At 31.0% G+C, this 17,112-nt stretch overlaps 2 protein-coding genes across 5 annotated transcripts in view; one reads left to right on the top strand and one right to left on the bottom strand.

Annotated features, from left to right (window-relative positions):
* The window catches only part of LOC135170400 (brain tumor protein), a 27,872-nt gene extending 18,457 nt beyond the window's left edge, over positions 1 to 9,415 (top strand). For both annotated transcript variants that reach the window (XM_064136178.1, XM_064136177.1), the window contains one exon: positions 484 to 9,415. In XM_064136178.1, coding sequence (XP_063992248.1) covers positions 484 to 588 — 105 coding nt within the window. In that variant the 3' untranslated portion in view covers positions 589 to 9,415. The remainder of the gene's footprint in view (positions 1 to 483) is intronic.
* LOC135170405 (synembryn) lies at positions 9,318 to 17,095 on the bottom strand. Of its 3 annotated transcripts, XM_064136185.1 has the most exons (7): positions 16,962 to 17,095; positions 16,746 to 16,887; positions 15,501 to 15,640; positions 15,319 to 15,425; positions 12,032 to 12,907; positions 10,697 to 10,964; positions 9,318 to 9,556 (listed from the first exon to the last, which is right to left on the bottom strand). In XM_064136185.1, exons 2-7 carry the CDS (start codon positions 16,821 to 16,823, stop codon positions 9,427 to 9,429), a joined length of 1,599 nt encoding a protein of 532 aa, XP_063992255.1. In that variant the 5' UTR covers positions 16,824 to 16,887; positions 16,962 to 17,095; the 3' UTR covers positions 9,318 to 9,426. The 3 variants fall into 3 exon arrangements, with proteins under 3 accessions (XP_063992255.1, XP_063992256.1, XP_063992257.1); XM_064136186.1 differs by having other exon boundaries at positions 15,501 to 15,654; positions 16,746 to 17,048; XM_064136187.1 differs by lacking the exons at positions 16,746 to 16,887; positions 16,962 to 17,095 and adding an exon at positions 16,494 to 16,664.
* Between the last annotated feature and the right edge of the window lie 17 nt (positions 17,096 to 17,112).

The following is a 17,112-nucleotide window of genomic DNA, read 5'->3' as shown; positions in this document are numbered from 1 at the left end:
TTGGTTCGTTGCAAAGACATGGAAAATTAATTTATAACAAGAATGGGATCCCCCAAATCTCTTCTACTTGGATCTCGATTGATTACAGAAAATTCGTGTTTGCAGTAGCCATATGACTTACCATCAGAGTAAACTTTTCAATCCCATCATTTTCTAGACTGAAATCTTTACTTTTCAAAAAAAAAAAAACTCGTATCCCTCAATAATGACCTTGCACAGAGCTGACAAATTAGTGTTTTCCAAAATAATTATTCCATCCTACAAAATAATCGGATTGAAATTCCTATTCTGATGGTAAGGAACATGACTCCTAAACCTAAAAACCGTTTAAAAAAATAAAAAATTTCTTGAAAGTTTTTCTCTCTCAGGGCCCAAAATTATCTTCAAACTTTTAGTCATGAGTTTCTTCATGCAATTAAACATGCTCTTATGAAACAACTTTCTTCTTTATTAACTACTATTTTCTTTTTTATAATAATCTAGGTGTCACGATGCTGCGGCCTTAAAATCACTTCGGAAGGTTACATTGTGACGTTGGCCAAAAACAATCACTATGTCCTGGTACTCAACACACTGTACATATTGTGAAGTGGGACAAGACCAACAATAACGTCGCAACTTACTTCTTTATATGGTCATCTTATTGGAGGCCAACTCCGTTCGCAACGAAAGGTAAACCAAACAACCGCAATTAATCTTATGAAAACTCCAAAAACTTCGCCAGTTTTGGCCTATCGAAGCAATAGCACACAATTAAAGTGAAGAGCGACAAAGTGCGGCAAATCATCATTGAAACAATAAACAAATAATACACGTTCTTGATTTTATGGAGTCTATGAATCAACACTTGAAGAGGATTAGCTCGAAAAAGTAACCAAGAATTGTAGAGATAAAAAAAAAAAACTAAGACGCAAGGGTTCTTACATCTCCGACCAACGTTGCAGCATAATAATTATCTTAATTAGTGAAAATTGCATTTGGTAAACTGCCAAAAGGTTGATAAGCAATTTGTCGAGTGTACCGTGGGAGAAACTGGGATATTATATATTGGCACTGCGCGCTGATCGATTGACGGTGTATGTAGCTATTTATTTAACAGAAAAAATTTGAAAGTTAAATAATTCCGGAGAAATTTATGAGGAGTATAAAAACATTTGAACAGTTTAAAACAATGGCCTTCCGTCAAAATTGGTCGTTGCACGTCATTTTTGACATGTCAGTATTTTAAATAATTGATTATAAATCAAAGTAATCTAGTCTCATTCGAGCACGATTTTTCATGCCCCCTTTTACCCCTTTGTCTGTTAAGAATGAAAGCGATTTGAAATGGGAACTCGTGACAATCTCAAGGACGAGTTTCGTATTAATTTTTGTTGCTCAAATATTTACCTCCAATATCCAATATTATCGATCGATAATCTTTAAGGGATTGATGGAATTAAGTAATTGAGGGTGATTTTATTTCAATTAACCAAGTATTTTATTCAGTCTAGTAAATTGAACTTTTGAAAGTTAAAATTTTGAGCTATTAATTATTTAACTTTTTTCGCCACTGAAATAATTATTTATTCCATTATACTAGAGTTCAAAATATTCTACGTCATGTTAAGTCATCAACGATTACCAAAAAACTAGTTTCGCTACGTATTAAAAATAGGCCCTCAATTGAATAAAAAACATATTAACAAATTTGATTTGTGCATTGAGATATTTGATGACAAGAAAACCAAAATCGTCACAATATTTACTCAGGATGCTTTAAATACGGTTCATTAAAAATATGATTAAAAAACCGTTTGATTATTATTATATCACTAAAAAACGCAATGCGTATACCAGTCATTAATTTTTCTTGGTGCTAGACGAATGACGATCTGTTTATAATTCTCATTTGAGGAATTTTCATTTGGGAATTTGTCAGTTGATAATTTACATTACGTACTATTTCTACGTCTGTATCTGTATCATAGAAACAGTATCTTATCTACATTTAAGCTTGGAACAAGAAAAAAGGAAAAATAACGTGCTGTTTGGTAAACATCTTCTATTTATGATGTCCTTCACCAATTATCGATCAACGATCCAAAGTGGAACTGATTGTTTGGATTGGTATATTGTTCTTCGAGGGAGTAAAGTATTTTCTCACCCATATCAGTTTATACCCAGAGCCGGGGGCGAGGGTTATAATCATACGAATTAGAAAATATTTTACGCCCGTCTGAAGCACAATATTTTATTCCTTGAGGGAGTGAAAAGGGCGGTGCTAACTTCGCTTAAAAATAATTTTACTACTTCTTGACGACCTTTTAGTCAGCTCGTCCAGTTTTCCAGAAGTAATGATAGCTATTTTTCTTCGAAGAAATTTCATTAATTAAAAAAACAGAAACTTTGGAAACTGTTAAATAAAAAGTATGTGGGTATTCTGGCGCCATTTCATAAGGATCGAAAGGGTTTTTTAGCTCGAATGTCTCTATTTTTCTACCTGACACCCCAGCTTATTAGTTTTTTTCATTTTTTTATGTGAAAATACGAGTTTCTGATAATAAATCATCAAAATTTCACGGTGCGTTAAGCATCAGAGTACGAACAATTAAATTTCAAAGTTCAAAAATTGAAAAGAAATGAATTCTAACAAAATATTGTACTAATTCGATAGTCACAGACTTATTAATCTATAATAAAAACTACAGTCGAAATTTGAACAAGAAGATGTCCTACAATTTCAAAAAAATTGAAAATTCATAAAAATTCAATTTTATAATTGATTCTTCGTATTTTAATGGTCAGCACAACTTCAACTTTTTGCCAGAAACTCTTATTATCAGATAAATCAGTAAAATCCGTTAATTCGGTAAATCTGAGGTAGAAAAGCGCCGTAATTGCATGGAACCAACACTTTGAATCCTTGTAATATTGTGTCGCTCTACCCGATTATTGTTTTACAAAAACTTTCATCGTTTTCCTTGACAAACTTCTCCCCACTCTTTAAATAAAAAGTTAATTAAAAAAAGAGAAAACCCCTGAAAATTAATGTTTCTCGTACATTAGATGAGACAAACAGCTAAAAATGTCAAAAAAGAGTGATTGGCAATGAAAAATGATTAATTTCCGAGTCAAATAAAACATGACACGTTGAATTGTTGATCGATAATCGATGGAGTCTGCCATATGCATGTATTTGTCGTGACAAGTTGAAAGGAGCATAAAAGGTGTCTAGACATGACATTTGGCTTCCATTCACTCTACACCGGCAATATACAGAAAATAATCGACCCTTTATCATAAATTTAACAAAAAACGAATAGATGAGAAGACGGGAAGAAAACCATTCATATATACAAATGAAATATTTTTAGGGTTGTTTACATGACCAGCCTTAATTGGATTGAGAGATCAGTAATTAATGAAAATGGGAAAAATGGCAAAATATACCACGTTAGCAAGGCGTTATCGTATTTTTGACGGTTCGCTGTGCTGTGTTATCTATTTACCATGTATATATACATAATATTAAGGCGAGACGAGTATTATTTTTCATTCTAATTTTTGCAAATTACCAATATCCTAGGTAGACGCATACATTGTATTTACACTGAAAAATGGCTTCAAAAAAATCTTACCAACGTTACAAAGAGAAATGAAACATCTTATCTGAAATAATTTCAACGATAAGAACATAAGAAAGTACTAGGCAGTGAGTTACAACAGACGTATGAAACGATTGTTTGAAATTAATTTAATATCATTCGATAAAATACAGCCTACGGTTTTACCATCTCTAATCTATTGATTAATCGTATAAATGTGGTAATTATTTCAATTTTAATTTTATATATACATATTATACATCTGTAGATAAATTGCGGATGTGTGTCAAAAATTGATAAAACATGAAAAAAAATATAAACAAAATAAATAAATAAAAAAAATACAAAAATGTATAAACTTCGGAAAATATTGAATAGTCATGGTTTAGCAGAGTTATATTAAAGAATAATGCCTGTGATAATAGTATCGTCAGGATAAGTTGTGTCCTTAAAGAGTCTCTGATGTTGTTACTAGATAAATACTAAAGAAAAAAAATGAATAAAAAGGAGCGAAAAGGATTAGAAATAACTGACACAAATTAAAATACCGTACTGCGTTGGGGTTGCCTCGCTGTAGATAAATAAAAATAAAAAAAAGCAAGAATTGATGCAAAAAAATGACGGAAAAAAAAAATCATTATTAAATTTCAAATCATATAAAATAGTGTGTTCATTGTCCGATTTGCACAACGATACCAGCGCACGCAGTTGCCCATTCACGTTCTCCGACGGTACACTTGATTAATAAAGATGAGTTTGAGATGAATTTGATGATTAATAAAAAGTTAATAAATTACAGGTAGAGAACATTGAACAAAATTTTAAAAAATATAACGTAAATTAGAAAACTTAATTGAAGAATTGTACGTGGATTCGCAGTGAGTTTAAGAGGAAAAGGGGGTGACTATGTTTTTTGAGATGAAAAAAGATGGTAAATTTTGTTCGGCCACTTTCGGAACCGAATTTATGACAAAAGGGGCAAGGAGGGGGCGGTGGGGGGGGGAGGGCAAGGGGCTGAAGGGTTCATGCATAATTTTTAAAACGACGCAATGACCATTAATGCGCGAGGGTCTTTTACCTCACAAAATTGAAAAAAAAAAATAATAATGATTATACTACGCTCACCTTATATATACTTGAATATTTTAGTATAGATTTACTCTATTTACATATTTTTATCTGTGGAAGACTACTTGGCTAATTTAGGCCACTGTTGAAATTCACCCCTTATTTGCCTTGATGTTTGAATTACAACAATAATATTTAAAGGGAGTAAAATTAAAAAAAAAAAAAGTGAAGATAAAAAAAAGTAAAAATGATTAATAAGATGCGAATTACTTGTTACGTAAATGATAATTGTGATAGATTTTTTGATGATTTTTACAATCTCAAAAGTCTTATTATCCTGATATGTATAGAATTATATAGTCACTCTCTACATAATAGATACACTCTGCTTACTGTTAAACTAATATTTAATGAAAGAAGAAAAAAGATTAAAGAGATGAAGAGAATGGTGTTGATAGACTTACCAATTCAATGAAATGAGATGAAAAAAAAAAAAGCTGAAAAGAAAACATATATTTAAAAATCAATTTACAATGTCGAATCAGCTAAGCTATTATCAATGTAAAATCCAGTATCATAATCTGAGCTTAGAACAGGATCAAATAATTGCTTGGAAAACTTGTAATACGATTTTATTGAAATTTGTCATTGGTTTGAATGAACAACTTCCATTGTCCGCCGTAGCTGTATTAAAAATTACGTATTATAAACAACTTATAAAAAAATATTAAAAAAAAAGTGGACAAAAGAATAGGCGAATACCCGTACAAACCTATTTTTCGCAGTCTTGCATATGTATAGTATCACTTAACACATTTTTTCGGCAAAGAAGAAAGAGGAATTTCAATCAACATATGAAATTTTAAGAAAACTATTTTGAACTATTTGATTTTTCCGTAATTTTCACGACTTATTGTCGCATTTATTTTTCACTCATTTTGTTTATTCGTCGGAGAAGTATGAGTTGACTATTTAATAGCGAGGACATTAATTCACAACACGTTTAGATGAGACAAAGGATATGTTATATACTGTACGAGTGTATCAATTGCTAGAACCAAGGACAAAAAATTGGGAAGAAAACCAAATATGAGACATTGAAAACTTGTAGCCTACGGTTAATCATAGTCTTCCTAGCGTCTTTGAATAATATTTTTAAAAAAATGCGCTATGAAATTTTAGGAGCATGGCCAATTACTACTGAGCAACCACTCAATTTTTTAACAGTGAAGTGGTGTGAATGCATCGACACATTATCACAAAATGTTTCATTTTTTTTTGTTTGTCATTATGATTTTCTTTTTTTTTTCAATCATCATTGATCAGCTATAATGTGTACATGCATTCAAGTTGTTCCTTTCTCTTTGGAAAAAAAATGTTTATATTTAATTTCATAGATGTTTCTTCAACTCATGCATTAAATTACCATTTCATTAGAAGTTGTGCATTTATGCACTATGTGTTCCAATGGCCGTTTCCTTTTTTTTTTTTGTTCTTTTCAGTGTTATATTTTTAGTTTTTTCAGTTGTCAGAGACACTTGTCCCTCGTTTTTGAATTAAATTTATTTATTTCACATGTTGAAAGGTTTGTTTGATAGAAATTACTCAGAATGGAGAGGGTGAATTTGGCTAGTTCACGAAGTACCAAAAACTGTTTCGTTTGTATTTTAGCAACGGCATAATAAGAATTAAGGATTGATTATTCAAGTACATCAACCAATTTCCTCATCAAATACTCGATAAAATGGTGTTTTGTTTTGCCTTTGTGTTTCTTTTCTTCATCAGTCTGATAAAATAATTAAAATTGGGTTATCTAAGACTTTTGCGATTACTAGATATGAAGATCCGACTTTAGCGTGGTTTGCATTCCAATATTTAATTGATATATTTTAATACATCTAACTACAAAGTGTCCATTACTTGTCACCTATGAAAAATGTTTAGGATGGAAAAATAGTCACAGTGAAGTCCTTTTTCTGGTAGACATTGATCTTTTTTTTTCACTTTATTTCGTTATGTACGTCACCCTGACTGGTATACGTTTGTATAAGTTTAGATTATAAAGAAGCAGCTTAAGCGTCATTTGTTTTTTTTTTCTCCATACGCTTTGTATTTGTACAATATTAAATTCTTTAGTGCCAAATGAGAAAAAAAAAAGTTAATGATAACAATTTTTACGAATTAGTCATACTAGGACATCTGTTTATTTTGTGTTTGTTCGTTTTTATCATTTTTTAAAATTGTTTATCGAGTTCATATTTTGTGCCGTGTAACGTGTCCAAGTTATTTTTAGAATTTAAGAATCTCTAATGTAAGTAAAAACTGAGGAGAGGAAGAAGAGAAAAATGAAAAAAAAAAATAACATTCTTCATTAGTCAGTTAAAGTACAAATGTTTAATGTATTGTACCGTTAGTTGATAAGCAATGGGAAAGTGTCGTCGTAGAAAAATGAAAAAAAAAAAAAAAAAGTGGAAATAATTATTTCTGCTCTAATTCCATTCCTCAACACAACAAATTTACGAAAGGCTTTATTGTATTTTTTTGGCGTTAGTCAATTGTTATGTAATACTTAACCGGCTGCGTGACAAATTATATCAGAAGGTTATCATTTTTTTTTATGTTCAATTTGTTTTTTTTTCTCTGTCGTTTTTTTTTTTACTATTTTTTAATTTTTACTAGCTTTAAGATTTTTTTTTTCCATTTTGAAAAACGTTCATAGTTTCCTTTGTGTTTGGGAGGCACTTTGATTATTTACATATCAAAATGACCACCACACATATGTATACATATAATTATACACTTTATACAGTGGCATTCCATTCGGTGTGTGCTTCTCATGTTCAGGGTCATCAAATTGAAGAAAAAAAAAATCACAATACGTATAATATAAATATTTCATAACAAAAAATATTCCCATGATCTCGGCAATTTATATTTTATTGACACCAAAAAGATTGATGGATAAACAATGTTTTTTGCAATTAAACAAATATTTAGAGTGAGTTTTTTGATTCGATTAAAGATTTGTATTTGGAAAAAAAAAATTATATGAAACAAACAAAATAATAAATTGTGAATTAATAAAAAAACTATCCTGTAAGTGCTTTAATACATTAATCAATCACATCTATGCAGACTTTCAATTTTCTCAAAGCTCTGAAGGATATGTCCTTTTCCATTCATTGTAATGAATGTTTACTTTGTAAAATGAGTTAATAGTTTGCTGGATGAGAAAATGTGATGGAATATCAGTGGCATGGTTTACCTTTTTTCTTTCTTACGAATAAATAATAATTGTTTAAATTATTATTTTCTGTTGGAAGGAGTTTTTTGAACGAATAAATGAGAGTTCACTTGTACTCTCTGATGAGAATAGTACAACAGATGAATGGTAACAGGTGTAATTGCATTATGGAAGAGTGTATACTAATATATTTTTTATAAATAATTGAAAAATTGAGAGCGGTATGGCCATCGATTTAACGATTCAACTCACCATTGGTAATCAAGAAATCCTAAAGTAATCAATAACTTGTTATTGACAATAGACGATGGGTCTGCTGTTTACAAACATCCAGCTTTCTCAAATTATGCGACTAAAATAACTTGCTCCTTATTCGTAACAGACGAAAAATTCAATTATCCTTCGCAGTTCATTCTCATTTTATCAGCAATTTATCCTCCCAATTATTTCCATTAGATCATTGTCGTTATAGTTTGACTCTTTCCAAAGGTTTACAAAGCTAGTCCATCGAAATGCATGTGAAAACAGGGGAGGCGGCGGGGTGTCTTGTATTGCCTTTTTTACTTCATAATTATTACGAATAGTTCATTAATCATTAATTGATGATTTTTTTTTTGTCTACCTTGTACCTACAAATATTTTTTTGTTTTTCTCCGTTTATTTTTCATTTTATACTTCGTAAGAGGAAGCAAAACATATATTGTACTATACGTTTACACATCTATATACACTTTTACAAAAGGGAGAAAAGGCAGAAAAAAAGGAGCATAAGAAATATTTTAATCTACAATACTGTATTATGTATACTGAATGAGTATGTGAATTAAAATAAAAGATGTGCAAAATTTGCTACTTATATATCTATCGATTGTATCCTAATTGAAAATATTTTATTATAGGATTGGAATAAATATTAAGAAGTAAAAATTGTAAGACATCAATTTTGCTTGCTACGGAGAGAGAGAGAGAGAGATAGTGTTTTGAGGAGTAGAAGGAACGAAACTGTGAATGTTGTTTATTGGCCGTGTAAACCATTGGTATTGTGGTGAACCATATCAAATTGAATTTTTGCCATCAGTCGCGTCAATTCGTATAATAACCCCCCATCCTATATTAAGATATTATCAAGCGAAGAGAAAAAAAAAATACAAAATATATATATACCTATATCTACATTATACACTTATTAATAATAGATGAAAATTGAAAAGCTGATATACCATTATACACTCTTGTGTGCGCATAGCTGCAATGCAATAAATACATGAATATTCATTATTCAAATAACGTATAATTTCAATAAATATACACATGATATTGTGATGCTCACAAAAGCACAGAACACAATTTATTGAAATTGTAAAAAAAAAACGAAAAAAGGTAAAAAAAGTTATTGAAGAAAAAAAAAACATTTCATGTGATTTTGGAAAGTTATATTTCTTATTTCCTGCCAATTGTTTAATTTGTAACGTTGTTCTTTGTTCTTTTACAATAAATTAAAAATTAAAATTGAGAATCAGTGCATTTTTATTCTGAATCATTATCGTTGTTGAAATATTGTTGGCTCTTTGGTAGTCCTTCCTGAAGTTCTAGAACGTGTTGAACTGGTTTGGGTTTTCCATCTTCGCCTATGGTGCATGGTTGAATTAGTCCATTACTGAAAAGAAAGAGAAACGGTCAATTCCTCTGTTGCTAATTTTTTACCAGGAAATTACTTTTAAAACGATGTCTGTATTATTTTTTATTATTCCACAAATCTTTCTTTTTGGAAAATTTTTAATAATTTGCTGACGATTGTTTCAAGAAAGTGGAGACTGATTTGTTTCAGAGATCACGCAATTCAATCATTTTCGATCATGGAATTTCTCATTTTTATGTTAATATTATAGTAATATAAACATGTTTTTGCATACCTATTGAAATGATCTTCATTTTAAAAGCGAGTAAATATTTATGGTTTGTTAAAGAAAAATTCTTACTTTATTGAAGTCCATTAATCATTTACAATAATAATGATATATATATCCTTTCTTCTAGCTTTTAATGTAATTTTGGTACACGAAAAGCGCCTTTAATTTAGTATTAATAAACAATCGTGATTCTTTAGACTTTTGAAAACTTTTTTAAGCATGAAATGAATTTCTTATAAAATTTTAAACATGAGAAAATTTACGAATCCCAAAAAAAATATTTTAAGGGTGAAAAATTGATTGCTGATGAAATATTTACGAGAAACACTTCTACTTTTTGAAAATTGCCATTTTTCCATTATTTCATCTATTTTTTTTTCTAAAAATGAATCATTATAGATTTTTATTGATTATTTTTTTCATCCCAATTTCAACCAATCAAATGGTGGCATTTCCCGTCACGTGGTACAACTAAGAGAGTTTTACTACTGATAAATATTTTCAGTAATGATAATTTTTTTAGGACATTATGTCACGAAAACCGAATTATTTTTTGATGAAAGTTATCTTATAATTGGAGCCCATCACCGAGAAGTCAGGAAACACTTTTATACCGCTAGAGGCATAAAAAAACATTGAAACCCGTACCTGATATACGGTACAAAAAAAAATACTGAAAATCCTCAATTCGAAATTGTTACACAATTTATCGGATAGGTAACAAGCTATTTATTGGAATGTTGAAAGAGTAAATATTTTGCAGAAAAAAATCTAGTATTTCCTCAGCTCAATTTCCCAACTGACTTTTCGCTGTCGGTTTTGCAGTCCTATTTGCATCGTATGCATTAACAGACGGACAGATTCCCCCATTAAATTGATGAACTTACTTTGTCAATTGGCTCACGAGGTTTACTAGCTTCAGCACTTCATGCTCCTTTTGTTCCTCAGTCATCCCATCAAGTGGATTGGATTTAGGTTCCTCGTAGCATCCGGTAACTGGGTTTATATTTTCCTTGTATTTATCATACTCCTCGGTGTCACTCTCCCCAGACTCGGACGAGTATTCAGTTTCTCTTTGCACTCCACCCAATAAACCCTTGTTAGCGAACATCCCTGCTGCATTGCCATAACCAGTGTATTTTATCATCCTTCCAACTGTAAATCAAATGGATTTAAAATTTATTGATACGATGAATGAGTTAGATTTTTTTCAATAATGACCGCAGACCTCGAAACTTTTATAGACAAATTTTGTAAAAAGATAATATCTGCGGTTTCGGAAAAAATAATTATATTTGCCAAATATCTTTGTTTCTGAAATCGAGTGATTCCCTGACAATTCTGATGATGTTTGTATTCCGTCAATTATATTGGTCCAGAAGATGATTATGTTAATTATAATTTTGAGTAAATTCCTGCAATAATAATGAGCATTAAATAATTTATCGACATTTTTCCCTCAAGAAAATCAGATATTTAGAAGAACTAAATAATTATTGATGGAGCCCTGTGGAGCTCGTGAACTCAACTACGGAAAGCTAAGCAGCGCTGAGCGTACTCATCGCAAGGGTAGGTAGCTGCGGGGAACACCTCTGAGAACAATTTTGATTTTTCGAAAAAAAAGTGGGACTCAAAAGTTAGAAGGTTGAGACTGGAAAAAAGTGGAGTAATCCGTTGAAATCGAAATGTTTATCGGTAATGGAACAATTAATAATAACAGTAATTATTATTAATGAAGTTCATTCAAGATCACGTGTAAAATCCTCTAGAGTAATATTATGATCATAATTCACATCTGATTCTCAATTACTCTCAGCAGTGGTTAGACCAGAAAAATAGAATTTTGAAAAAATAAATTCATCTCTGAAGTCAATCGATATTTGGTATAAATAATTTTTTTTTTCAGTGCACCATTGTACATTCAGAAGCAAAAAATCAGAGGGTTATCTATGTTAAAAGACACATATTTCTTCTCAAAGTTTATCTTGATTTCTTGTAGAGTATAATAAAGACATAGTTAATACTTAAATTTTATATGAAAATTAAAATAACTATTTCTATGGAAACTTCTAACTCTCAGTTTTGTTGACGTAAAAAGTTTCTATAATAATTTTGAAAATTTTTCCCTTCTTCCCCGACGCTATAAAAATTTGGTGATATTCTGTTCTGAATATATTTTTGATAAACAGTACTTCAACTAACAATAATTGTATTCGTCTTACCATTTTCCTTGCAAAGAATGAATAAAAACTCCGCCACAAGATCTCTAACTTCAGTAATCGGGCTCGTCAGCAATTTGCATAATTTCCCCCTAAGATGAGGATCCTCTTCAGGTCTGTGCATCACATCCTGTCCTTTCAAAGACGGTAGAACTTGTTGTCTAGTCCATTTCCGTATCAATCGTTGACTCTTTGACAAATTCACCAGTGCAGTGACAATTGGAGAGATATTTTCAATTAAATTCAGAGGGTTGTCCAATCTCTTGTCCAAAAACAATAATAATTGATGAATTGCTGTCATATCCGTGCTCTCATAAACATGACCACCTCCGCTATTTTTTATTAAATTTACCGGAGGAATAATTGAACGAACACAACTGAGTGGAATGACAGTGAGCAAATTCACAGTGTGGCTGTGTAAATCATCTGTTTTTGACTTTGTCAACAATAGTCTGTAAAGAATGTCAACCAATTTCTCATGCTGACTTTTCAAACAATCAGTAGAATCATCAGAGTCAATATATAAATTAAAAAGTGCTTTCAATACTTCACACGCAATTTCAATATAATTATTTCTCATTTTCTCATTTTTATCTAAATTGATTTCATGGGATAAAGTATCCAACGTCTTTATCAACTCGCAATCAGCTTTTACTTCTACCTTCAAGGTATTCCGACATCGTACGTTATACGCTGTTGCTAGAAATAACAGTCGTATGTCAAATAATAGTGCAATGTTGTAGGTGAATTGACATTTCGAATTTTCATTCTGGATTCTCTTGACTAGATTCTTCAGACATTCGGTCTTTGGTAATTCAATTTGAGCCACTTCGGAATTGAATATTACGTTGCAGAGAAGTTTCAATGCTTCCACGATAACTGTAAGCAGAGAAAAGAGTAAATAATACATTTATTGTTAAACAAACTGTTGAAGTATTTAGGAATATTCGTAGACTTATTCTCAGTGAGAATAACTGTTACAAAAAGGAATCGATGTAGAAGGCTTCAGAGTCTCCACTCAATTTACATAAACATAAACAATGATTCTACAGGAAGTAAGTACCGGAAGTTCTTTCATTAGGTGACGAATATTCTTTTGGTCTATGTGACTAGACTTTAGTCTCCTAGAAAAATCCATGGAGTACATGGAGTACGTTTCTTGCTCGTGTTAATGATAAAATAAAGATATTATAATAGTAAATCTACTGCAGCTTATATTTCATTAAATCTCATTACTAATTGTTTAAAAGAGAGAGAAAATTCAGCCAATTCTCCAGCGAAGAATGCGAGAACATTTAAACTGAGGAATTCGTCTCGAACCTTCCAAATCCTTGGGTTGCTAATCCCATCAAAACAACCCTTGGGTATATAAAGAGATCCAAAAACAGATATACGCTCAGTCTCAAGTCAGTCTCAAATAGTTCAACGATCAACAGTGAATACGCAATAAGCAATTCTCGATAGAATATTCGCAAATTGGAATCGGACTCAACTTATCAAAAAATAGTGTTCTCCATAATTATCAAGTTGTACATCACCAATTAGAGCCTATTGCGATGATAACTAATTATCACTTTTAGTTATTAAAATTTAAATAGTTTCTCTCAAAATCCTATAGATGGATCAAAAACTACCACACGTTTAGATTCGTCTACTCAACGGACGTTTCTGAACCCCAGTTCATCTACAGCGTTGACGAACAACAGACGTTCAAGTGTTTGTAGTTATCTCTCAATTAAATATCTCAAAGAAAGCCTCAATTTTCAATCGCGTACTCTATAACTGTTTTAGTATATCACCAGCAGTGCGTGAATTGAAATTAGTAAACTCTATTGTGACAAAGTTCTCTCGAAAGACGCGAGGTTACGCCTCAAATTGTTTTACAATAAATTAAATAGTACATCTCCCATCAGCTAACGTGTTTCGTGTCTTTTTATTTTTCCCACCGATCCCAAATCGGCACCGCATACTCGTCGCTATCTCAAACACCAACACAATTGTTTGTGAATAAAATTTATGCGATTATTGTAAAAAGTCGAGGGGATAAAATGAAAAAAAAAATCAATAAGAAAAAGATTGAGAATGTAATAAAAAAATATGTTGTCACTTTTGAATAGAAAATATTCCACAGAAAAATTCAATGGAATTTAGATTTTTTTGTATAGGTTATTCTGTTCAGATACTTTCTAAGCTATTTTTTAGGCTCAAAATTTGTTTTTTTTTTTAAATGAATCAAAATTTAGGACAACGTTAACCGAGCAAATTCTGTAGGAAGTACTTCGACAGAGTAACTTATACAGAAATATGACATTCTGTGGATTTTAATTTGTGTAATGCATTTATTTATGTTGGTCAATATAAACAACTAGTAATAATTCAATAACGACTAACAGTAATATTAAATTTTAACTGATTCAAACAGAAATAAAACGAAATTAAAATATGAATTTCGGAGGCATTTGTACAACTGACGTTATAAAATAAAAAAGAAAGAAACCATTTGGAATACTAGAGAGGGGAAGATTCAATTCAGTTTAATTTATACACGATATTTTTAATTAAAAACTACTAATCGATGCAATTGACAAAGTCGTGCTCTGATTCACTTAATCATTCATTTATAGAACCCATATTGTTTAACATCCGTATTCATTTTAAAAGAATGTTATATTTTTCTTCCTTGGTTTGGTGAAAAATTTAAGATTCTTTGTGATGCTCTGTTGAAAGACCTCAAATATGCCCATCGCTAAATCCTTGAGTTATTATTGAATTGAATATAGCATTTAATATAACAACATCGATCAAAATACCTGACCAATGGAAAACGGAATGAAAAGTTAATAATCGAAATAGTTCTTGATTGTCAATCCACTTGACGAAGGATTACTGAAAAAAATCCCAATGATCACTTGTATACACACTACATAATAAAGAAAAACCATAATGAAATTGGAAAAGAATAATTAAGCCATAAATAACAAACTATTTTTTAAATCATTTATAGAGCTTTGACCAGGAACAGAAAAAGAATTTTCACCTGTTGAATACGGTTTTTCAATGAAGCAAAAAATTATGGCGATGGACCGACCAATTTTTATGCAAAAGTATTGCAAATTGGAGAGATAGAATAAGAACTGAATTGAAGTAAAAAAAAAAGAAGAATTATTTGTTAAATTTGTAAAATAATTATTAGTAAAGTGTCGTTTTTCACTGTAAAATCACACTTTTTGGAAAATTTAACTTTCATATATCTCCTTTCAAATATTTCAAAGCGATGAATTATTCCATACCTACATCATAAGACAGTTCCAGGTCATCATCTGAGGCGCCCGCTTTCTGGATAATTAGCTTCAGTCTCTCATCCGTTATCAGGTCATTTAGATCAGTCTTATCTCGGCTGTGGATTCCAATAAACGAATTCAACTCATTATTTATCCATAAAATATAAAAAATTACATTCACAAAAACCAACCTGAGAATTCGAAGTGATTCCAAACACTTCAGATGAATTTTGAATTCGTTTTCATCGGATAAACAACGGAAAACTCTATCCCAAACTGCTGATCGCAAATTTCCTTTATCTAGCTCATCGAACCTCATCTTTGTGGTGAACTAAAATAGAAAGACTATGAAAATTTTTCATCAATTCGTCTTAAATAATTTATTGAACTAATCCTTATCCGAAGAACAGCTTTGCAATTGTTGTAAATTAAATTTTTTAATTTTGATGTCAAGATAACCAAAGACGGTCTAAATAAATATTTTAAATATGTAATTTTCACATAATGTCTGTGTACATATATGTAAGGGACAATGGGGCAAAATGGAGTACTTCAAGTTCACACAGGCACATTAGCACACACGAATTTGATCTATTTTACATACAGTTGAATTTTTTTATTAATTTATTACAGTGTTTTATTTTTTATTTATATGTTTGTTGTTTCTTATGACTCCACTGAGATGAAATTAAAGTAGTCCAGCGATAAAAGATAAGGGCTTTTCTTTTTTGTTATAACAAACACGCGATCGCAGTTATACGACTGTAGATGAGTTATTGAAGTGTAGGGTATATTTTCTTTACATCAATAAATTGATGGCGAGCTTCCGGATGGTTTTTAAATACGTTTCCTCCTATTAATTTATATTTATCAAGAATGTACATAGATCTAAACAGCAAAATAAACAAAATCATCTAACTCTTTGATTAAGAAATCTTTATTTGTTTTTTCTATTATTGTTCTTGATTGATTCTAATAAATGTAATCATGACGAACAACATGAAAAAAGAAAAAACTGAATACCTTGATTAGTTATGGAGATATTTCCAAAAAACGAAATATAAACAAATCAGGATTTCTCAAAAACGGCTTGACCGATCAAACTGAATCTGGGTCCAGAGTTAGCCTCAACTATTACTTACTATCTCACAAAATTTCAAATTATTTGGGATTTATCTACCCACCTATATATTTTTTTTAATAGCAAAAAATTTTTCGAAAATTTGTGTGTTTTCACATTTTAGATCATTTTACATCGTTTCCAAACAAAATGAGTTTTTTCAGGTCGTGTTTGGATGATTGCAATGGTTCCATTCGGAACCAGAAATCTGGGGAACTTCCAATACCTTCACAAAACGATTCTGGAGTAATAAAGAATTTCATTGTCTGAAATGTTGACTGGTTGAAAATGAACACATGATCATTCTCCAACTTACGTCATTGCAAAAGCGTTCCAAACATTCTTCCATCCCCTTTTGCTCCGGCTTCGTGATAATTTCAAGGAAATCTTCCATTGCACCAGCAGCACTTCACCAAAACAGATTATACAGAACAGTCCTCACTGGGCGAGTGGAATTCCTGTTTGACAGAGTGTACCATCAACATCTACCACATCTCCAAATTCAAGATATCACAAGATGATTGTGTCCTACTTCTAGCACCTCCAGAATATCTCAAATGCACGCGAATGTCTATAAACAGTGAAAAACCATCACATGTTTTACTTCACAATCTGCATATGAGTGATACGAGTTGTAGAGGGGGCACGGGGACAGACATAAAATCAAGATGGCCGATCATGGT

Source organism: Diachasmimorpha longicaudata, chromosome 17, assembly GCF_034640455.1.
Source record: "Diachasmimorpha longicaudata isolate KC_UGA_2023 chromosome 17, iyDiaLong2, whole genome shotgun sequence".
Taxonomy (NCBI): domain Eukaryota; kingdom Metazoa; phylum Arthropoda; class Insecta; order Hymenoptera; family Braconidae; genus Diachasmimorpha; species Diachasmimorpha longicaudata.
The sequence above is the reverse complement of the archived record's forward strand: the minus strand, read 5'-3'. Positions and strand labels throughout refer to the sequence as shown.

Excerpts from the sequence above, each read along its gene's own strand:
- LOC135170405 (XM_064136185.1), bottom strand. The coding sequence starts at position 16,823 with ATGGAAGATTTCCTTGAAATTATCACGAAGCCGGAGCAAAAGGGGATG. Across the intron at positions 15,641-16,745 it reads TGGAACGCTTTTGCAATGAC|TTCACCACAAAGATGAGGTT; the intron begins GTAAGTTGGAGA and ends TTTCTATTTTAG. Across the intron at positions 9,557-10,696 it reads CTCGTGAGCCAATTGACAAA|TAATGGACTAATTCAACCAT; the intron begins GTAAGTTCATCA and ends CTTTCTTTTCAG.